General features: G+C 39.9%; 1 protein-coding gene across 1 annotated transcript in view; it reads right to left on the bottom strand.

Annotated features, from left to right (window-relative positions):
* The window catches only part of dok4 (docking protein 4), a 117,191-nt gene that overhangs the window by 11,961 nt on the left and 80,209 nt on the right, over positions 1–25,021 (bottom strand). Inside the window, exons 6-10 of the mRNA XM_037096724.1 lie at positions 23,677–23,791; positions 11,791–11,804; position 11,435; positions 10,174–10,293; positions 7,366–7,555 (exon numbers count right to left, since the gene is read on the bottom strand). Of these exons, the coding sequence (XP_036952619.1) occupies positions 7,366–7,555; positions 10,174–10,293; position 11,435; positions 11,791–11,804; positions 23,677–23,791 (440 nt within the window). The remainder of the gene's footprint in view (positions 1–7,365; positions 7,556–10,173; positions 10,294–11,434; positions 11,436–11,790; positions 11,805–23,676; positions 23,792–25,021) is intronic.

Raw genomic sequence — 25,021 nt, forward strand, 5'->3', positions numbered from 1 at the left:
TGCAAGTTACATACCAAAAATGACCAGCAGGTGGCACTATTTTCCACTTGAAAGAGTTTTTGGGCCGTAACTCACACATATTGTGTCAAACATTGGTAAACCTTATATCTACAAGTTCCCTCAATTAAGTTGAATTATTTGGTGTAGGCCAGGCCCACTTTTGAGCTAACTTTCCATTTGCAAAATCGCGACAAATGCAAAACCTACTTTTTCGAACTCCTCCTAGGCAATTTGATCAATTTGCATTAAATTTTGCGTGAAGCATCTATGGATCCCCCTGACAAAAAGTTATCAAAAGAATTTTGATAGTCCATAAAACGGCCGAAATTTAAAACAACAAATTACTGCATATTGTGTTCAAAGCAGACAATCTTGCACATCTAAACAAAATACTGTCTGATTATCTCGTAAATGTTCATAATTGTGAGCCATGGGCTGATGAGGCTTTGTGTAAAATTTGGTGCAAATCGGCCAATAGGTGGCGATCTGGCAGCAGTCTAATTAGTTTGAATGGAAAGTAAATGGGAAAATCTTAAAAGCCTCTTCAAAGCTCAACGGCTTTCAACCTCCTCTTGTGCTTCATGCTTTGAGCTACAGATACCATTCCACCTTTTAAAGAGTCAGAAGACCTTAAACTGTTGGGCATGTATTCAGTTTTTAAAAATCTTTAACGGTTTTCAAACAATCACAGTTTTGTTTTTAAGGACTTTTAGGCCGTCTTGTGATTTTATAATGGGTGTGAATTGAGTGAGCTCGAATGCGTGAATGAGTGTAGAGCAGCTGGAAGAACTGGAGAAAAAATTGTCTTGATGATGATACTTCCAGCTTCTTCCTGAAACTATTTCATTGCATTATGTGGACATTTTCGTCAGCCAGCTCCAGAAGTGGACCATCAACTCAGTCTTTGTCTGGGGAATCATGCAGCAGTACACTCACTTTTTCTGACTTCAGCTTACATTACTTAATACCAGCAGGAGCAGGCCACCAAATTATAAAGCAACAGCTTCTTCAAAGCATTGCATGCGGAAGCCCTGACGGCAGCATGCCCCGAGGTGCGTGGACTGCGAGGGCCCGTCCAACGCTGCTCGCAGCTTTAATTTTTTTTTTCTTCGGACGAAATGATTGCATTTTTCACTGCCTGGACATACCCGAAAACTCACCAAACTTGGAATATAAGTCACACCTGGCGAAAAATGTTGAGTGAATGAAAAGTGCGTTTTGGCTAATAACTCCCATATACTTTGGCGCACATACAAAACCCTTATATCCACGCGTTCAGTGAATTTTGCTGAGTCTCGTGGCCCATTCCCACATATGTATTTTCTGTCGAAAACCTACTTTTTCAAAATCCTCCCAGGTGATTTCACCGATTTGCACGAAACTTGGCACACAGCATCTGTGGACCTCTTCTGACTAAAACGTATAAAAATAATTCTGATAGGCCAAACAATACTCAAGTTATTAAATAACAACTTCCTGCGGAATTTGTTTTAAGCAGGAATTGATGTATATCTCCACAGTGGTGTGTCTGAATAATATGAAACTCAGGTTACTATTTCCTCATAAACCCCTGAGGCCCTGTGCAAAATTTTAGGCGATGACCACAAGGTGGCACTCTTTAAATTTTTATATTTTATATCGGTATTTTATATCTCCACAACGGTTCATCGGATTAACACAAAATTTAGTACATTCATTGTGCCCCCCTGAGGACGGCTCATGATGGGTTACCGATCCACCACTAGGTGGTGCTCTGGTGGCCATCTAATTTAATATCTGGCACTGTGCCCACACACTCCTGATAAAAAGTTATCAAAAGAATTTCAATAGACCAAAAGACACCCAAAATATAAAAAATCGAATTCCTGCACATTGTGTTCAAAACAGGCAGTCTTTCGTATCTTCACCAAATACAGTCCCATTACCACAACACGTTTTCTAATTGTGTTCCATGGCCCTATTAGGGTTTGTGCAAAATGTGCAAATCGGCCAATAGGTGGCGCTCTAGTTGCAGTTTAATTAGGGTGAATGGAATCAAATGGGAAAATCTTCAAAACCTCTTCAAACCTCATCCACTTTCAACCTCTTCTTGTCCCTCAAACTTTGAGCTAGAGACACCATTCCAACTTTAAAGACTCACAAGGCTATTGGGCATGTATTCAGCTTTTTAAAATCTTTTAAGGTTTTGAAATCAACACAGTTTTGCCTTGTTTGGTGTCATATTTTCAGCACAACCTCACATGTGTGACTGTACAGTTCTTTTTTCATTTTGACATACTGTATTAACTCCATGAAATTCACAAAAATCACAAAAAACATCAAATTCGAGTAGGAAAAAGTTTAGATTATTTACTGTGAAAACTATAAATAAAATACGTTTAATGAACCATTTTTATTACTTATAATGCAAATGTAAATTGTTGTGTGCTAAATTTGAGTTTTTGAAATTTACAAAGTTATATGTAACTATTCACATTTAAATGCAGGCAATGCCTCAGACTCAGGTCTCACTCAGCTCTCCTACCTGTTTCATATTCAGCTGTCTCCTCATTGTTTTGACTCACAACACAAAAAATGACTCCACTACACACTAAACACACTTTACCAAACACTACATAACACACTAACTATACACTCCAAACACTTGTATGTCACAAATCCCTCAATTCTCAAAACTCACTATCTCTGTCATTGTCTCTGTCATCGTCACTGCACACCAAATCACGTGGTTTGCCATATAATTTTGTGATTGGTTGTGGTGGTGCCTTTTTCCACCAATAGCAACATGTTATTTTGCTTGCAAACACTCCCTGGTTGTGGACACTTTCGTGACAAAAGCCCGTTTTTACAGTTTCTTCCTGCACCAGACAAAAAGCAAACTTGACGGCAATGTTAGCTAAAAAGCGTGACGGACATAATTTTTTGTAAAGTCCCTCGAGTCAGGAGGTGGGCTGTGGGGGTGGGCTAGCAGCTAGCTACAAATGAACAACCACAGATTCTGATTCCAGTTTGTTGTTGTCACGTATCCGGATCTCCTCAGACCCGAAAAGACTCGGACTTTAGTTTAGTCTCGTTAATCCACAACAGTCCATTTAGATGCACAGAACGGGACTGAACCGCCGGCAAAATCCCAGTCCAGCTTGCGCCACTGCAGGTATAAATCCACTTGTTTCTTTTAAAGATTTTTTTGAGGCATAGACACCTTTATTTGACAGGGGATAGACCGGAAAGGGGAGAGCGATGGGGGGGGGTGTGACATGCAGTACAGGTCCTCCGGCCAGATTCAAACCAGGGTTCACTGTGTTCGTGGGATGCTTTCTACCCACTCGACTACCTGTGCACCCTAAATCCACTTGTTTCTTAAGGTATGTTGTGGGGGTGAGCTCTGCAGTGATTGGCTCTGGTGTGCACGTGACTATGGTGGCTATGGCTAACAATGCTAGTGGAATTCGTAAAGCATTTCTGAAATAATTTATTAATGGTATCATTATAGTTCAAACAAATGCAACGTTGCACACCCTTGAACCATGCAGCAGCCATGTTGAAAATCTCAGGTCAGTCTGATCCTGATCTGCAGAGATATTTGAGGCACACATACACACACAGACAGACATAGATTCCTTGCTTTTATAGATTCCAAAAAAACATACTTGTCATATTGATACAAATACTTGATACAAATGAAGTAGACACTACTAAAATATAAAGGGCTGCATCATCTGATCAGCACAAATTAAGTACACTGGCTCTTGTTGCATCAACAAATCAAGGTTTTCAAATGTCAAATATTTGAAATAAAAGTGCAAGAAGTTTACGTGATGAAAATGTTGTACTTCATCAAGAGAGATATGAACTGAAGTCACATGCAAGAATGTTCAAGGACTGTTGCGATCTTTGACCTGTGACCCATTGTGTCGTTTTGTGACACATGTAAGGTATTGAATGATCACTCAGGGTTATCATTTCCTTCCTTGTGATTGATTCCTTTGGGTGCAGGAGGGCATGAATTAGTAACTATCGGAGTGAGGGCACACCCACAGAGACAGTTAAATACCATGCGTTTCTCCTCAGACAGGGAGTCTTCACTTTATAACAGATCTGCGTGTTGCTCTGTGAATGCGCCTCTCACAAGATTAAAAGCTTGTTTGCACTCTGAGCTGACTCCGATCTCCTTCCTCTAGTTCTAAATTATCACATAGTTATTTTAACAGTGTAAATGTCACACACACACACACACACACACACACGCACACAAATGAAACACTATCTGAACAGCACAATTCAAGTACACTTGCTCTACACAGAAGTATTTCCTGATGGCTCCTCTCCTCTTTGTGCAACCTGGCTAAAAATTCCATGTGCTCTTTCACATGGTGTTTTTTTTTTGTGTGTGTTTAATTGCATTAGTGGTGTTGTACGTCACGAGGGAGCTTCCGCCTCTCTGAATAACGGGTTTGCAAACATTGCATTTTGTTGTCTTGCTTTGCAGTGTTTCCACTGCAAAATATTTCCACACAGCGGATGTGTTGGAAAGCCACAGCGCTGCTTAATGCTAGCCTGCTAGCTGGCTGAAAACTGCAAACTTCCATCAGGAAATCCATTCCACAGTTTGGAGCCAGCAGGAATCACTTGTGGAATCATTTCAGCAGGCGACGTTATTTGACTACTTTTGATTTTACCATTATATTTCACCTTAAAAACTTTTTACCTTGCCTTATTTTGTATCATTACTTTCAGCACAACCTCACATGTGTGAATCTACAGTTATTTTTTTTCATTTTGACATACTATATTAACACAATGGACTTAAAATCACAAATAAACATAAATCCGATTAGAAAAAAAGTTAGATTTTTGATTGTGAAAACCACAAATATGTGTAACTAACCAATTTTATTACTTAGAATTCAAATACAAATTGTTGTTTGCCAAAATTGTGCATAAGTTTTTGAAATTTACAAAGTTATATGCAGCTATTTACATTTAAATGCAGGCAATGCCTCAAGCTCAATGCTTCTCAGCTCTCCTGCCTGTTCCACATTCAGCAGTCTCCTCCTTGTTTTGACTCACAAAACAAAAAAATGTCTCCACTACACACTAAACACACTACACCAAACACTATATGACACACTAATTATACACTCCAAACACGCTATATGTCTCAAATCTCTCAACTCTCAAAACTCGCCATCTCTATTGCTGTCTCTATCTACTGTCTGTATCAGTCACCGTCCCTCCCACAGCTTCCCCCGTTCCTCAGCGACCAAATCAAGTGATTTATCATATAATTTTTTTGATTGGTTGGTGTGGTGCCTTTTTCCACCAACAGGAACATGTTTTTTTTTTTTTTTGCTTGCAAACACTTCCTGCTTGCAGACACTTTCGAGAGAGCAGCCCGTTATTATCACTTCTTCCTGCACCAAACGTGCTGCAAACGCGACGGCAATGTTGGCGAAAAAACCTGGCAGACAATATTTATCATAACTCCAGTTTTACGTGGTGTATCAACACAATTTAAAAAGCTATATATAGTTTGAAGGCCGCACCAATACATAAAGTAGGAACCGAGACTCACTGAGGCGTCTCGGTGATCCGTCTCGGTGCTATCTTAAATCAGTCACGTGATTTGATCACAGCGGCGTGATCGTCGACTCTTAAGGGTTTTAAGGTCAGTGTGAAGTCCGTTTTCTTATGTATTAGGGAAAGTCCCCATCCAACATTCAAAACAATTTTTGAAGTTATGGGGTGAATCATAAACCCTGAGCCCCTAGGGATCCTCTACAGCATCTCCCCCACGTGGCCTGTCCAAATCCTCACAGCACATTATTGCCTTTACTTCCTTACTTGCTCGAAGGCTTATCCTCCTTAAATGGACTCATGCCTCCCCTCCCACTCACAATAAATGGATCCATGAAATGTATCACCCTGGAGAAGATATGGTTCTCCCTTGAAGGTTCCTTATGTACATTCTATGAGACTTGGCAAAATATGTTTTTTTATTAGTTTGGGCTTTAGTGCATTAATACTTAGTAGAAAAATGACAAAAATTTTACATCTTGCACTGTAATATGAGGAAGTATACCTTTTGGTTTCTACAATTGACTTGCATTTTAATTGTTAAAATACAGTGTGACACAACCAGAGAAAGTATCTTGTGCTGATAAGATACTTTGTTGTGAGGGGGAAAAATATCTTGTGTGCGCAAAAAACTTTTTTTTTTTTCTCATATCCCTTTCGGGTCTCCATAACTTTCAGTTCATTTGCATTACTGTGTCCATCTTGTGAAGATGATACATGCTATCCTAATGTACCTGTAAGTAAACTAGCTGGAAATATACACATGCACACAAGCACACACAAACACACACACAGACACACACATACACTTTGTCAGGCTTTATGAAGAGGATGTGATAAAAAGGTTGATTGATTCATCTTCTAATCTATTAAATTGTTCTCCTCATGGGGCTCAGCACAACACAACCACACACTATACTGATACTGGCATTGGGTATCGGTCGATACTGCGCTCATATACTCATACTTGCAAAATTTCACAGATGTCACGCACTGATACCACGTTATTGCATTCGACTTTACGTTGCATGAAACTGAAGGCCGCGATCAGAGAGTGGCTTGTAATTTCTTGTTATCATTTCAAAGAGGTGGACCGCGGTCAGAGTCTGGACCCAGATGCCATCCTATACGAACCTGGACCTATAGTCAATAAAGTACTGAAGTAAATTTTGATGGGGCGCTTCTATTTTGACCAGCACCGTTGACTGGTTTAGCTGAGCAGAAGATCTACTGACCAATTGCATGCTTTGCACTCCAGGCAATAAACATCCTCTTTCATACAGATAGATGAAAGAGGTGACAAGCGATTTTTGGTCAATACAAAAACCCATTTAACGATGGAAGGGTTTGTCCAGCAGTGCATAAGTGCAGTAGCTGAAACCTAAGATGCACAATTTTTAAAAAGGTATTTTATTTATTTGCACTATAATATTTTTAAATGCAGCCCCTCTTTTCCTTAAAGAGAGAAAGAAATTAATACATATTTGCAGTTTTATATATCTGTATAATTAAATGTCAAGTGGCAATAAATATTGTCAAAACATTTTTAAAATTCCTTCATTTGATTTGACAGTCAGGTCTTGATTAAACTAAATGCAGATGTTGACACAACTACTAGGCTATCAATATGTATCACACTGATTCAAATGTGGAGACTGTGCAACAGTTTGAGATTTTAATTTGACCGTGTTAAATGTGTAATTAGTTTCATTGTTTAATTTGTTATCTGAGGATAGTCATCAAACATCTCCCCCCTCCCTCCCCAAGCCATCCCATAGTTGGTCTCACCGTCCAGCTTCAAAGGTGAAGCGGGTGGCGTCACGGCCGTAGCGGCGCAGGGAGCAGAGTGGCCAGGTCACCAACTTGGTGCGAGGGTTGTGAATGTCCCACAGGTAAATATTCTCATGGGTGATCTGCATCATACACTCCCCATAGATGTCCAGGTTGGGGCTGGGGAGGAGGAACACGTTGAAACGCTCTGAGGAGATCGATGAATGGATCAATGTCAGACACTTTCTAGAGAAATTTTAGCATTTGAATTGCTTTGGAAATTTCACATAAAACAAACATTAGCAGAGCACAAGTAGTGTCCCACAGGTCAGCTCTGTTGTGGGTAAGTTCACTTTCTTTTTCACTGTTATGTTTTATAAAGAAGGTATAAAGGTTTTCCTCATTAGTCATTCAGATTCTCTCATCATGCAAAGCACGTTTATTAGCATAGCACCATTCAGCTGAAAGACAGTTCAGCAGTGAAGGAACAGTTCACCCAAAAATGAAGTCAGTACTGCCTTATCCCCATGTTGATGGAAAATCAGGCATACTTTTGTAGTCCAAACATTTCTGGAGCTTCACAGCAAAACAGTGTTGCAGCATTCTCCTAAAAATTGAATTAGCTTGGGGACTTGACATTAAAAGACATTACTTACACCACTGACTTGTGGTCAAGCTTGTGCACACACTTCAGACAGGGGTGTGTGCTAACACTTACAGCCTAGAAAGTGACAGAGAAGATTCCAGCTTAAGAAATGGTGTAAATAACATCTTCTCACATCAGGTTGGGATCTTGGGGCTCCTGGAGACTTGGATTATGTCCAGCAAGTTATATGGAGCCATTCTATGTTCCATTTGCTGGGTTTTATGTGTTTTAATAGATGTCCCCCACCTACTTCAGCCATTTGGTTGTGAAGATCCAGACATTTTTTAGGGACTACAAACCTTACCCCAACTTTCTGTCAATATGGGGGTGTGTGGACAATGAAAGATTGTTCATGTTTGAGTGAACTGTTCTTTTAAGAAAAGAAAAAGATATATGAAAAAAACATGTATACACAATTAGTGTATATATAATAACTAATACATAATATATATAGTGAGTAAAATGAAGCAGGAAACAAAATTAAGACAAAGTAGAACATGACCAATTAAAGAGAGAATAAGAATATAGCTCCGTTACAGGGCAGTAAAAGGAAGGAATAAATAGTCCCAAATTTAATTTCCCAGAAATAATCAGCAAACATAAGTCCTGATTTCAAAGTGCTGATCATTGGTGCAGACCTCAAGCCTTCTGCGAGGTTGTTTAGATAGTTGGAGCTTTAAAATTGAAGATAATGTATAATATATATAATTTGAAATGATTTTCTTGTATGTGACAAACACACAGGGAATTATCACTCTGCAGTCTTCTGTGCAGTTCCAAGTTAAGTTCTTGTGGAAAATTTCAAATCTAGCAAAAACGTTTCAACATTCTGTAATGTTCCGCTGTGCTACTAGTGTTATTCAGTCAGTTCCTTTAAATGAGATGTGTTGGACTATACAAAGCTTACCTGTTGCTGTATTCTTTTTTTCCATTTGTCACAATTTCATGGTTTTAGTGTGACAAAACTTGAAGCTTGAATGTTATTGCTGTCTCAGGTCAATCCTTTGGGTGTCATAGCAGATCAAGTCTGAAGCTCTGTCTACTGCTGTCACGTTTAAAACCAAGCCCCAATGCTTTATTTGCTTAATCTTAGTTAAAAATCAATAGTGTACTAACAAGTGCATTGTACCCTCCAGTATGGAAGTAGACAACCATTTATCTTTGAAGTTCAACAGAAAAACTCACAAAAATGTTTCATCTTCAATTCATATGAAGGACTTCTAACAGTCTTTCTTTAGAATATACATAATGGCCATAGCTACCAGAAATTCGTGTAAGTCTAATTGATGATAAACTGTTGTGTGAGAAAAATCCATCAGTCTTGAATGCACTTTCCCATTTTCCTCTAAAGTGGAAATGTCCAGTTACACTACAGTCCTTCCAACTCAGCTCCATTTCTACAAATGATGTAGACGAAAGGTTGATTTCAGGAGCAACAACAAGAATGCAATCTCTTACTGGTTCCCCATCCACCAACACTATCAGTTGTGCCAGTCTGATCTTAAACTCCCAAACTAAACCAGAGATCAACAGTTGAATCTTAATGGCAAACTATCCAAGAAGTTTTTTTTTCCTTTAAACACACACACACACACACACACACACACACACACACACACACACACACACACACACACACACACACACACACACCGTGTATTACTAAAGTATTCTCTCTAAATCATCCCTTATGACCAACTAGAATGTATATGGCAGTGTCTGTATCAACACAGAACCTACACTCTACCTGTAATTTCTTAGTATTTTGCTCTGCTTGTGACATTTCTAGACATCAGTCTTTGGGCAATGGTGCATGCCCCTGGCTAATAACAGCACACAACTAGAAAATGTACTGTCTCCATTTCTCTCCTCTACTCTCAGACCATTAAACAGAGCTGTATGTCTGTTTGACTGAGGGCTAGGCGAGGCTACACATCTGAAGCTGTGAGTGTGTGTATTTGTCCTTTAAAGGCAACTGCTCTTAAAAAATCCCACAATAACATTTTATATTTCTTATTCAATTTCTTATTATTTGCTTCACTAAATGCCAGTCCATGTCTTTATTCACTCTCTAGCGCCAACAGCTTCTATCAAATCCCTCAGTGTTTGCTTTAATCAGTCTGTTCAGATTACAACTTTTACTCTGTATGCTTGATTTTGTGACTTGGTGTGTGAGTTACCTGTGTGTTCACACTGCACTCCAGCAGCCAGGAGGTCAGGCTCTCCCATACTGATGTCATTGAGCCGTGTACCCAGACACTCGATTGACAGTGTCTTAAACCAGTCCTCTGCCTCCAGCTCTGGAGACAGACAGATATACAGGCAGACGAGGAAGAAGGAGTCAAATGGTGACTCTTACTCTACTGGTAAAGAGAGTGTGCAGATCATGGTCAGAGACAATCACATAATAATGGAAATAGATGTTTGACAAAATTGATTTTATTTCACTCATATGTGCTGGAACTATATCTTAGTGAGCAACTGACTATGCTTGGCGCCCTGAAGACCTGTCATCATAGGTTGCTAGGATTGTCTGTCTCTATTGCACCACTACAAAAGCCTCTATTAAACCTGCGCTAACCACTTCCATTTCCACCCCCTATCCAATGGCAACAAAAAGCTAGCTTTATTTAACCCAAAGCCGAATCTACAAAAAGCAAGGAGCACAAATGAAAATGAATCCAGGGACCAAAAAGCACAGTAGAAAAAACTGTAGAACAAAGTGCAAACAAAGAGACGAAGTTCAAATCAACAGCAAAGTTTAAATCAAACATACAAAACACCAGAAATCAAAATCCAAAACATACCAAAAAAAACGGAGACTGGAGACACGAGTGGAGACACAAGGAACTCGAGGGAGACATCACACAAACACCAACAATTAAGTGACAAAAAGTAAATGGGAAACCAAAGAGAGGAGGGAGGAGGACAGGTGAGATAGCGGCTGTGTCTCAATTCAGGGGCAGCATCCTTCAAGGACCCATCCTTCGCCACCAGCAAAGGCAGACAGACCTGCAGGCCACGTCAGCCGGTTGTTAAATGGGACAGTCTAGAATTCGAAGCATTTCCTGGTTGCGTCACCAGATGTTCCCGCCCCTACCTGCACATCACTATTTATGCAGCCCAGGTCCGCGAAAGTGACAAGAACAGTAAAGTTTGACTGTCAGATCTATTCAAGTTGCAGGAATTCCTGATTTCCTTTTTAATCCTCCTGCTTGTGGAGAAACAGGAGAAGCAGCTGGTTTATCTTGGGCTGAGAGGACCGTGGAATAACCTGTTATTGATCCCACAGTAATTAAGGCCCGAGCAGGGAACCTGCGAGGACCCTATTGTTTTTGAAGTGATTCTTTATTAGGGCCCGAGCAGGGAACCTGCGAGGACCCTATTGTTTTAGAAGTGATTCTTTATTTATTAGGGCCCGAGCAGGGAACATGCAAGGACCCTATTGTTTTTGAAGGAATTCTTTATTTTTTTTATTTTTTATTTTATTTTTTTTTATTTTTCTTCGGACGAAATGATTGCATTTTTCACTGCCTGGACATACCCCAAAACTCACCAAACTTGGAATATAAGTCCCACCTGGCGAAAAATTTTATAATCTATTGTCGTTCTGAATTTCCACCACTAGGTGGCGCTGTTATTAAGCACAGCGCATTTTGGCTGATAACTGCCATATACTTTCACATTCAAAAACCTTATATCCACGCGTTCAGTGAATTGGGCTGAGTCTCGTGGTATAGGCCACGTTGCAAAATGGCGAAAACCTACTTTTTCGAACTCGTCCCAGGCAATTTAACCAATTTGCACAAAACTTGGCACACAGCATCTGTGGACCCTCCTGACGAAAACTTATTAAAAGAATTTTGATAGGCCAAACAATACTCAAGTTATTAAATAACAACTTCCTGCAGATTTCCTTCCAAACAGGAAGTGTTGGATATCTCCACAATGGTGTGTCCAAATGACATGAAACTTGAGATAGTACTTTGACATGAGTTCCTGAGGATGTTTCCAACAGTTTAGGCGATGACCACAAGGTGGCGCTCTTTAAATACCAATAGTTTATATCTCCACATCGGTTGAGCGGATTGACACTAAACTTGGTATAATCATTGCCACTCCCCTCTTGAGGATATCTGACACACCAAAAATGACCAGCAGGTGGCGCAATTTTCCATGTGAAAGAGTTTTTGGCCCATAAGTCACACATATTGTGTCACACATTGTTAAACCTTATATCTACATGTTCCGTCAATTCAGCTGAATTATTTGGTGTAAGCCACGCCCACTTTCGAGCTAACTTTTTCGAACTCCTCCTAGGCAATTTGACCAACTTGCATGAAACTTTGCGTGGAGCATCTCTAGACCCTCCTGACAAAAAGTTATCAAAAGAATTTTGATAGTCCATGAAACAGCCGAAATTTAAAACAACAAATTCCTGCATGTTGTGTCGAAAGCAGACAATCTTGTATATCTTAACAAAATACTGTCTGATTATCATGTAACTGTTCAGAATTATGTTCCATGGACTGATGATGCTTTGTGTAAAATTTGGTGCAAATCGGCCAATAGGTGGCGATGTGGTTGCAGTCTAATTGGTTTGAATGGAAAGTAAATGGGAAAATCTTAAAATCCTCTTCAAAACTCATCGCCTTTCAACCTCTTGTTGTGCTTCATGCTTTGAGCTACAGATACCACTCCACCTTTTAAAGAGTCAGAAGACCTTGAACTGTTGGGCATGTATTCAGTTTCTAAAAATCTTTTACGGTTTCCAAATCATCACAGTTTTAGTTTTAAGGATTTTTAGGCCTTCTTCTGATTTTGTAATGTGTGTGTATTGCGTGAGCTAGAGGGCGTGACATCATCGCTGGTGTGTAGAGCAGCTGGAAGAACTGGAGAAGAAATTCTCTTCAGCTACTGGACGATGATACTTTCAGCTTCTTCCTTAAACTATTTCATTGCATTATGCCTCATGTGGACATTTTCATCAGTAAGCTCCAGAAGTGGACCATCAACTCAGTCTTTGTCTGGGGAATCATGCAGCAGTACACACACTGTTTTTTTAATTCAGCGTACATTACTTAATACCAGCGGGAGCAGGCCACCAAATTATAAAGAAACAGCTTCTTCAAGGCGTTGTGTGCGGAAGCCCTGACGGCAGCATGCCCCGAGGTGCGTGGACTGCGAGGGCCCGTCCAACGCTGCTCGCAGCTTTAATTATTATTATTATCATCATTATTATGTTGATGATGATGAGGATGATGATGAAATTATAATTCTTGCCTCTTTCTTAAAACATTCTTAGTGACATGGCAGCTGTGGATCGAGTCAGAACTGCAGACCAAGCTGATGGACGATGTGGTGGACAGAGGAGACTGGACCCCCAAACACCCTGAGTACCGACCTAGATGATGTCCCACTGACACCATCCAGCCCAGCAGCACTGCAGGGACTCCTGCTCAGTCTGTTACTGTACATCATCTGTAACTGTTTTAATATTGTTTTTAATCAGAATTGTTTTTGTTAATAGTGAATAATAATCTGCAAATAGTTATTTATGTTGTAATTTTGTCAATAGTTGTCAATGTTAAGACCTTAATAATAAAAGAAATCATTCAATTCCTTGTTGTCCCTGAAAAGTAGCACTTGATGCCGTTTGCTGTTATAAATTGTACTTAAGTTGTAAATACTGAATGGAATAGACAGCATTTAACAATAAACCAATATTTTGTTTCATGAATGATATAAAATGAACAATTAACAAATAATTTTAAAAGAACCCAAACATTAATTAAATAACAGAAATAATGTAAAGATTGTCCTCTGTAGCAGAGAAGAGCCTCTCTTCTGCAGCCTCATGTACTCCTTCATCCTCCCTCCTCGAAGCAAAAGAAAGGGTAAACACAACATCACATTAACACAGGGATGCAAAGATTTACAAAAAGTGACTTCAGGACTGATAAATCGGCTATTTATTATTCATTATTATATATTATTGCTTTACTTCCATCCAAGCTGAGCATTACCAACGTATTTTAACCCCTTCGCACCCACCTTTGTTGGTAATTTTTGCCTAATTAGCATACCGAAATGGAAAAGCTTATAACACAACAACTACAAGTCCCAGATGGATGTATGATACTTCACTTGAAAGCTGAGAACCTCTACCTAGCATGTACCATACACACAGCCTAAATGACATCAGTTCAAACATGGCTCTAAAACATTTTTCTTTCTTCGAAAAAAATAGGTCATTTTTGAATAACAATAACTAAGATGTGCTTTAGGTAAGGCATATGGCAATATACCACATACCTTCTACATCTTTTGAAATTTCAGACTTCTAGGCCTAACCTTATGGGAGTTATGGAGTTTTTAGTTTGTGGTGTCACTGGCATCCACAAACCTCTCCAAAACGTCTCCAAATGGCCAAATTGTGCCAAATGCTTTTTCTCACTTCTGTGACACTGGAAACATTACTGAAGCATTTTGGTGACTATAAAGCCTTCCTTCATGACTCAAAACATAATTTTTTCACACATTCATTTGATGGGTGGTCGGACTTCTAGGTGGCCATGTTGAGATATTGTCATGCGACAAGAAACTACAGAATAGTAAGCATTATACAAAAATGACATACTGAAGTGAATTTCAAACAAGGATTTTATTATCTTTCAATATACTAATACTGTATGTACGCAGCGGGGGAGGTAGCACTGGTGGATGCAGAGGAGGATCGTTGGCACTTCTGATGACCGCCTTCAGCGGGAGAGGGGGTTGGGCGTCTGACTGCCTCACTTTCAGGCTCCCAATCCACGTCACTGTCTTCAGACTGTGACCTATAAAACACAACGCAATGCACAAATGTTAATAATGAAAAAATATAATGAAAAAATATATAAATGCAATTAATAGGGTGCTATTTACATAGGAAATAAATAAACACAGATATATGATATTACATATTACACAAAAACATCAGGAAAAGTAACCATACATAAACAGAATAATTGAATTGGGGGAATATTCCCAGTGTCTGGTCAGTGAAAAAGATCTAGTTCTATTTGTTTACAAGCTTGATAAAAAAAATCTAAATAAAAAGGAATTAGAGGCTCAAAGAGAATTACATCATAGAACAGAATTACAAGGATTACATAGCTTTGGTTGAGTAGTTGAGGCTAGCTAGGCTAATTAGCCCCTGGGGCCCTAACCATTTAGCGTCATTTATGAAATGCTAATTTATACTGTACTGTTCACTGTAAGCATAAGAACCCCTTCCCACTAACTTTCAAATTTCACTCATGGCTAAATAAATAAATCAAACATCATCAAAGATAACGGTACTCACCGATCTAAGATGTCGTCGAGACCCTGAGCAAACATCTCCTCTCTCTCAGAGCCCTACTCACTGTCTACAGTTTCATCAGATGATGCCATGATCCATTCCAGGTCTTCTTCTCGGACATATTTAGTGTTTTTTGTGGATTTCCCCATTGTAAACTGTGAAAACTGCCGTCAAAAAATTTTTAAATGTCCGGTGCGAGTGCGTCTGGGGCGTAAAGTTAGCCCGCTAGATGCCAGATGCAGCGATGTTACTCGGCTCGTACATAAGGGACCTGGGCACGCCTACCATCGTTGGAAAGGTAAAATAATTGGCTAGAAGCCTGAGTGATTGACATGTTGATAGCCAAAACGCTATCCCCGTACTAAGGCGGCAAAAAACAGTAAACAAAGCCGATTGGCCCTTTAAACAAGGAACGCTCCATGTACTTCACGGGCTGTGCTGGGGTGAAAACTGAACAGAGAAAGATGGGGACACTTTTATTTTGTAGCCAGCAAAGTGATGAAAACAAGCACACCCAACAACACCATACAGGAACTAGAGAAAATAAAGATATGGCCGGCGAAGTCTGGATTTTATTTGACAAACAAAGTTGGTAGACAGTAAACAAATGGAATTTACAGGACGATATTCACAAGCTGGAATAATTTTCTGAAAAACCATTTTGATGCTTTTGATCAGTGGATTCTTACGGAGAACTGGAATATAAATAATTGAGGATCGGACACATATTACGGCTTTATGGCCGCGTCAAATGTAGTGAGTCGCCGTGCGTTTCTTGTATCTCACGTTTACCATGCTGGTAAATATCAATGCTTTATGGTTTAGTGCTCATGATTTCTGTAAAATCAACTGAATGAATGAATTGCTGAGATTCTACCCTTTCCAACGATGTATAGTATGTCCGTAATGATGAAAGTTGAAGCGAGATACGTCACTGCGCAGTGTAGAAAACAGTCAGTTATCTGAAATCGCCCGCCGGCGGGCGGGTGGGTGCGTAGAGGTTAACTGATATTTTGAGGTTTTACGGTCCCTTGAATTTTAACATATCTGGCGTTTGATGCTCAAATGAGTAAAAACCGAGTATAAACCCAATATTTACATTCAAATATGAGATTTGCGCAACTTGAGGTTGCCATTATTTATTTATTTATTTATTCTCATTGGGTGCGCAATGAATCTTGGGCAATTTGTAGCCACGCAGGATAGTCGCGGTGTGTCCTCCAGGAACAGGCAAAAGAAGGAGGCATTTGTGGGGAGCATTTGGAGTACACTTTGAATTGGTACAGGCTTCGCGCAGAGTAGTGATGTAATTGCACTTAAAATACGCAGTCTGAAGGATGCTGCCCCTGAATTAAGACACAGCCACTGAGGGAAACACACAGAGGAGAAAGCATGAAGGAAACAATACTGACAGGACCGGCACCTGCTCTCCCAAGTATTTTGCCAAAGAGGGCCCTGAAGGAGTCTATGTCAACTGTTGATAACGGGAGCATGTTCTCAACAACATACCTGCCTATCATTGCATTTAGTTCAGTCTGTGTCAGAAATTTTTGTGAAGCTGGAGCAGAAAAAAACAGCTTTAGCTGCTCAGATGGCTCTGTGTCCTTTGTTAGTGGAGCTCATGTTAGCCACACCTGGCTTGCTATCATCATCAACAGTGTCAACAATGGTATTTTTGGCCACTAGTTTTGTAGAAGCGTGTGCCTTTGAGAGATGCTTTATCAAATTAGAGTTGCTTACCATGGACGTGGACAAACACTTCGGTCTGGGAAATAATGAACACTTCACATGTATGTTCTTGCCTTTTATCTCAAGGAGATAGAAAGTAGTGTCTGTACCACTTTGAAAATGCCAACTTTCCCTTCGGACTCACCATTGCTGCAGCTTAACTCAGCTAGTTTGTGTGTGTGAGGCTGCTGTGTGCATGTGTGGTTTGTGTATAAACTGAACACTCCCTCTGATTGGCTTACAAACTCTTACTCTTCCTTCGCCAATCATCATTACTTATGTGGTTGTCTCGCCCGTCCCTCCTCCCTCACCAAAGAAAAAAAAAACAGCTCTGCAGCTCCTGTGGCTGAGAGCCAAGTCGGATGACAACAGCTTCATTGAGTAGCTTGAGTGTGTAATGCGCCACATTTAGTTGTCAGTGATGGTAACCAAGTAATCAGTTAGATTACCCGTTTCTGAAAAAAGTAACGCTGTTTATTTTAATGCCGTTAATCCCATCACTGAACGTAAGACACAAGACACAACGCAAAGACATAGAATCATGAACCATGACACCAAGCTCTCGGCCTTGTGGACTACAATCCCACTTTAAACAAGTAACTTATAGTAGTGCAGCAACAAAAAATAAGTGGACTTTATTTGTTTAAAAATGAATCAAGGCAGGCACAGCAAAACAGAGGTAAATCTCAAGTAAATCTGCCACTGGGTCAAGATGCTAACGTGGCTGTGGCTAACAGGTGCAGCTAGCAACCTAAAGGCTGAAGTTCTGACTGAGAATAAAGAAATGAGAAAGGACTTGTGGGAAAGGTTAGTCAAAATTGAAGATTCTCTTAAAGACATGACCAAGCAATTACGAGGTTGTGATAAAAGACTGGAGGAGGCTGAGCAGAGAGTAAGTGACGCGGAGGACCGCGGTGCATGAGCAGATGGGCTCCTGGCTTACATGATGCCTAAACAACGCCAACTAGAAGCACATTGTGTGAAGACAATGAAAACCATTCAAGGAGATATACAGAGTTAAGGAAGGGTCCGAGGGCTAGGAGAATTTGCTTGAATTCACAACAAAACCACTAGAAACAGCTCTCCGACGACCCTGATGAAGAGGAGCATGCACTCAAGTCTCTTGCATCCAAGCCTACAAACCCCAATATCTACAGATCAATTGTGGTGGAATTCCTGCACTTCCAAACAAAGCAACAAATCCTATACAAAGACTGGAGCACTAAAGCCTTACAGTTTGATAGAAATCGCATTTTATCTGACCACAACTACTCTACAGCCCTGTGGCGGAGGCGCAAAGAGTATGGAGCGATTAAACGCCAACTGAGGGAGCACCACGTTTAGTTCAGATCATCTTATCTGACATAGCTTAAAGTCACCTTGGGCAATGGAACACAAGTGAAACATCTGGGAATCACCACCAGATTGTCGGAGGCTGCACTTATGTAGAAGGAGCTTCCTCAGTTAAGATGTCCCAGTCAGCTTTGCCCCGGAGGAAGGCAGCTTATGTGCGCACTGGTGATGGATATTCCAGCACTTTTTAACGAGTGATCAGCTGATGAGTGGAGATATGCTGTGCGTGAAGTAAGTTAACAATAGACTTTAAGGGCCTGATTAACTAAGATCCCAGATAAGGGGTGCTAAATTGCTTGCGTGCGAAAAGATTGCACGCGCTGTTGGTTTTCATGTTGTGGGTGATCAACTACGATTGCTTGCGCAATGAATAACAGGTGCAAATGTGTTGGAAACCGCCTTATTTAAATGAGGTTTTGGGTGTGTTACTAGTTTTGGAGAATGTGGAAGAGAGTGGGCGCAAAGATGAAATTAGAAGCCAACAAACATATTCATGAGTTACAACAAGGAAACATTAATATATCCAGGAGAAATGCGATATGGGAGGATATCTGTGACAAAGTCAATGCTGTCAGCAAAACAAGAAGAGTGGCCGATGAAATTAAGAGGGGATGGCAAGATGTAAGAAGAAGAGCAAATGAAAAAATGGCTTATAATAAAACCTCAGCAAATAAAACAGGTGGTGGACCGGCAGAGGACATCCCCCTGTCTTAAATTGAACAGCAAGTGCTGCTGTCTTTCTGAACAGACTGTAGGAATTCAAGGCTTTGACACCCTTGAGCCAGAAACTGCCGAGCAAGGTGTGCCCGTAATAGCACAAACATGCATTTCTTTTATTGGATACATTTAATTTATTCAGATATGTGCCAAAAAAAAAAAAAAGAATGTGCTTCCTGTGCTAACGTTTAGTTGAAAATTCACTGAAAACGCGTAATTTCACAATTTAAGCTACAAAAGTATTTTTGCTTCTGCATTTCTCAGAGGATATTTTCCAACAGTGATGCAGAAGTGTGTGCGTTTTATTTTACAGCATCACAAGATGTTTTTCAGTATGATGAAACAAAAGTTGTTGTACATGTAAAATATGGTTTTAGTCATTTATGTTTTTAGTTATAAATTTTAGTTGTAAATACATTTACTTTGTGCAAACACTTGACATAATGAAGCAGCACTTTTTAGTGTTATTCTTATGAGGTGATCTTTACAAATAACATAACGATCATAATTTTTTTTGGGTTTTTGAAAGGAGAATCATCAGAAGTTCATCAATCCCTGCTGTACTCCTCAAGTCAGCCAAGAGCAATAGGCACCTTTGCAGAACCCCGAAAGCGTGCAGCTGTTATGTTTAATCAATGTGTTTTTCTCCTTGTTTAATTTTGTCAAAAATAAACAAATGCACACCTCTCAAATGGTTTATCAAAAATGGATTTGAATCAGATTGGCCCGTGTCTGCAGTCGCGCAGCATTGAGTTGTCCCACATGTGTCCGGTGTGGATTCTCCTCCACGTCCAAGACATCATGCTCTAGTCCGTGGCGTTTTGCAATAGTATGCAGAATGCAACAGACCACTGTGATCTGGGCCACCTTTTCTGGGCTGTAGAGAAGGGCTCCTCCAGTGCGGCCCAAACAACCGAACCTACTCTTTAGCATGCCAAAGGTGCACTCCACAATGTTTCTTGTTCGAATATGGACCACGTTGTAGCGGTGTTTGCCTGGAGTGATCGGGCTGAGTACAGGCGTCATGAGGAAGGGGTGTAGGGGGTATGCACTGTCACCTTAAAAATAGAACATAAACTGCTATCACATATTTCTCATTAATGTGAGAAATGATTTTTAGAAAGCAAAAAATTATGTAGCTATTTAACTTACCCAAAAGCCAGCCATCTCCATATTCGCCATCTCTCATCTTTTGAAAAAGAACACTGTTCCTAAAATGAATGAGTCGTGCACCAATCCTGGATATTTCGCCACAATGTTGGTAATGACTCCTTTTGGAATCGCACACAAGTTGCATTCTGCGTGACATGGCATTTAATACGTGAGACAGCACACTGGAAAAACTGCTCTGGGAGATGCCAGCACTGGTAGCCACAGTGCGCTGGAATGATCCATATGCAAGGAAATGCAAAGTTGACAGGAGTTTTGCCATACAGGAGATTGCATGACTACTCCTTGTGACTGGCTCCAAATCAGCCCTTAGCTCCTCCAGAAGCCCCAAAATGGCATCGCTGGAAAGGAGATATGTCTCTATTATGTTTTGTTCAGTCATTCCAAAAATGTTGACGTGAGCAGAAAAGACTCGTTCTCTCCGTCGCCTTTCATTGCGCCTATGCCTATGTGCACGCACAATCAAGCTTGCACACACTTTTACACACACAAACCTTTAGTAAATCAGGCCATAAGTTGTGTCATATAATCTACTATAAAGACACTATGCCTGACAGATACCTGCATTGTTTTTATTTATTTATTGTTTCATTATTCATTCTTTAATTTTGTATGCATTTATTTTTATGAGACTGTGATATGGACAAAGGTGCTGTACCACCTACACCATCATCTGGCAGCTGCAAGCCACTTAAGGCATGAACAGTAGTGTTACTACTCGTCCTCAGTTGATATGGTTAGAGAAACCTCGTTTCATTGCATAACCCCAGTACGATCCTTTAAATTTTCTCCCAAGATTAATGGTAAGTCTAGCCCAGCTTTTCTGGATATAAAGTTAATGTTAATAAAACAGAAACTTTGGCTCTGAACACACTTATTACACATCAGATGAGAGCATTATTTCAATTTAAGTGGTCCACGAAGGGAATAACATAACTTGGTACCATTATTCCACAAAACCTAGACAAACTGTACAAAGCAAACTATGATAGATGTTTTAATAGGATAACAGCGAACATAAAAAGATGGGTTGTCTTACCCCTTAGAGGATAGAGTCCATGAGGATGAACGTGTTGCCCAGACTGCTGTTTCTTTTTCAGGTGCTGTCAAGCATTGCTCACCTAAATAGTTTAGTATCCTTGAGGTTGGACACAGGATATGAGTTGAAGATGGTGAAACCTAAATCTTAATTGTCCACCAGATATTGAGGAATCAAGAAATTAAAACATTTGAACAGTTGGTTGATGAATTTATTTACAGAGATCAGATTTTTTTCAGATACCTTCAACTAAGAAGTTTTTTGCTTTTACATACAAATTGGACTAACCTAAAAAAGTGACTCGCCAATTGAACAATATTTGGTAAGCATTCAAAACTATGAATGCACAAAGAGACCTATATTCATTCTACATAAAGCTTTATCTAGCATGAGGCAGGAAAACATTACTTTATGTCAAACAGAAATGGGAGGGGGGAACTTGAATTAGAAATAAGTGACGAGACATGGCTGAATGTCTGTATAAACACAATCACTAAGTCACTCACGTAAATATTTGAGAGTTACAATGGAAATAATTAACAGATTCTTTAGAAAAATTCCAAAATGGTCTCTAATCAAACAAGTGCATGTTGGACAAAGTGTGGAGAAGAAGTTGCGAACCATACACATGTATTTTGGGCATGCCCTCGCTTAGATAAGTTTTGGAGGGGGATTTTTGACCAGCTTGATAGGATAGTTGGCCAGTGCCTACCCAGGGACCCTCTGCTAGCTATCCTTGGAGTTTTCCCAGAGGCAGTGAAGAACAGGAAAAAGAAATATTTGCTGCACATACTGCTGACAGCAGCTAAAACAGCAATAACATTGCGTTGGCTTTAACGGAGACCCTCCAACCAAGGATACCTGGAGATCAGTGGTCAGGGGAATTTACACAATGAATCAGAATCGGAATACTTTATTAATCCCTAGGGGGAAATTGTTTAAATGTGAAATAACTTTCATGCTGAGAAGAATGCAGAGTTAACAAATCGATGGTCACCTTGGAAGTGGAAGGGGTGGAACAGGGCTGAGAATACTGGGTTCTTCCTACATCCCATGTATTTTTTCTTTCTTAGTGTCACAGTGTGTGTCATGGGACAACTGTGGCTGTCAAGGTTAATGATACAGTTAAATACTGCTTGGGGTGCTCAGTTAGTAGGGCGGGTGTCCCATGTACAGAGGCTTTGTCCTCGCTGCAGCGGCCTCATGTTCGAGTCCTGGCCTGGGGCTCTTTGCTGCTTGTCACTCCCCCTCTCTCAACCTGTTTTCTGTCATTTCTCCAAGCTGTTCTGTCAATAAAAAGCCAAAAAAACTTTTAAAAAAACAAAGAAAACATTGTGCATTGTTCATTGTTCATTGTTTTTTTGTTTTGTTTGTTATTGTCTGTTTCAATGATGCTGGGAATCTGTTTGAAAAGACAGGTATCTCTTTTAAAATGCGGCATGTCCGTATATATGTAAGAAGCATGCAACTGAATGTGAGGAGACAAGTATGATTAGAGATGAGTGGATTTATAACCACCAAAAAAAGCTGTAAAATAGACTTGTGAAATGTGTGAAATGCACGTGATTCAACGGCTCAATAAACATGAAGTTGGAAAAAAAAAAAAAAAAAACTGTGCTAACCAACTATATCTGGCAACCCTACTATACCAAGAGGCGATGCACTAAAGTGCTTAGTAGAAGGACAAACTTATTTGTCAAGAAAAAGTTGTTACTTCCTTTAAAATCAAAACAATGTATTATTTATAGACCAATTAAACAAACAATATGCAATACATAAACATGCTATTTATATCCAGCCAAGCTAGCCAAGCAAAAAATTACAATGGAACGCCACTCAGAGTCACTATTCCTACTTTCATACTTGAGGCACTTCTATCTACCCCGACCTTGTGAGAGGGCAGTTGTCTAATGTCACATATCAGTGGCAGCACCCATGGGGACGGATATAGGTAGGTAGGGTATATATTTGTAGATGACAATATTTGTTTTAGGCTAGTTGATGGAATGTTTAGATACTATTTCAAGTATAAGATTATCATAAAATAAAATGTATAATAATGTCTGTCACCTTGTGTGTTATTTACCTCCTCTTTTTCATTTAGACATGCACAGAGGCTGCACTGCTGAGGATTCACTCAAGTGTACATATGCCGGAGAGACATCATTTTGTTACTGTCAGCCAAGATTTCTGTTCATTTTTGGTGTCGTGTACCTAAAATGTTGGAGGTCGCAGTTTGGAAATTTCAACCAGAAAATTCAGACCTCTGATTTGGATGAGAATGCAGCATTACTGTGCAGGTTCAAACCAGGATGTATATCCATACATTACCTGATTCACAGGTGAAGGTGCGGGAGGTGTCGTCTGTAAAGACAATGGCCACTGCCTGTCTTTTGGTATCTCGAGGCAACCGTGTGACATTCTTGACGTTGTTAATCTCTGTCACCTAGGCAACAGGTTGAAGGTAAAAATGGTTTAGTGCCAATTATTGTTTGATTTATGAAGTTATGAGACCTCAGTGCAATGTGCCAATGAGAATTGTGATGCTAGCTAAAATGGAAGTTAGTGGTCAAGCTGAAACAGTGATTTAAACAGATACTGAGTGGATGATCCTACTCTCTGGTTTACTGAAAAGGAATAACAGACACATTTCTCCTGAGAATAACCCCAAAATATGAAAATATAGCCTTTTTCAGACTATCATGATGTCCTCATTTGGAAAATGATAAAATCCTGAAAATGATTGAATGATTGATTATTTTGAGTAGGTCTAAAGTTTGAGGACGGCACAAGGGTTAAGAGCTTGTGCGCGTGATCGTGGGACGCCGATCATGTGGGTCTGCGAGGGCCCTTTATCACTGCATGTAGTTTTAATTTAATGTATTCTTTGAGAGAAAAAAAAAATACTGATGAAAAGGTTCACATAGTGCGACACTTGCTGGTCATTTCTTGCAACTACTTCCCATTGCCACATGCCATATGCCAGTGATATTTCTATTTATTGGGAGCAGACATCACTGTTCACAGTGCATCCTTCAGAAAACGTACTGTAGTACTTTCATTTTCAAAACAGACATGGTGCCTTTTAGTCTATCAGCTGCACATTAACAGTCAATACAATATGCTGTTACATTACATTATTTAGGCTATCTTTTTCTCTTGCATTACTTTATAATTCATGCACCAGCAGAACATTTCAAAAATGAATGAAAGGTTGTTAATTTGATATGAAAAAACATTTTTATCGTCATTAAAGGTCATAAAACAAAATAATGTGTGGCACCACTCGGTAGGAGCATAACGAAGCTATAATGAAGCTAAAGGTCGTCATAGCTGCCAATAGAAGTATGGTCTGTGATCATAACATAGTTTTAATGATGCAACTACACTCACAGACACCGGAGCTGTAGTGCGTCACTAACGTTAGAACTCATTTTATCTGTCAGTCAGTTAGGGACTTGACCCAGAGCTTGCCCCACTTTGCTGCAGTCCATTTAAAAAATACAGAAAAGTCATTCTTAAACTTCCACTGGTTCAGTGTTGTATTGATGATGGGGAAGAATGAAGGATAATCAAGGAGGCTGACTGTTTTTAATCCCTGTCAGGGTGTGTGTGTGTGTGTGTGTGTGTGTGTGTGTGTGTGTGTGTGTATGTATGTGTGTATCCGTTCTGTCCT

This window comes from Acanthopagrus latus, chromosome 4, assembly GCF_904848185.1.
Source record: "Acanthopagrus latus isolate v.2019 chromosome 4, fAcaLat1.1, whole genome shotgun sequence".
Taxonomy (NCBI): Eukaryota; Metazoa; Chordata; class Actinopteri; order Spariformes; family Sparidae; genus Acanthopagrus; species Acanthopagrus latus.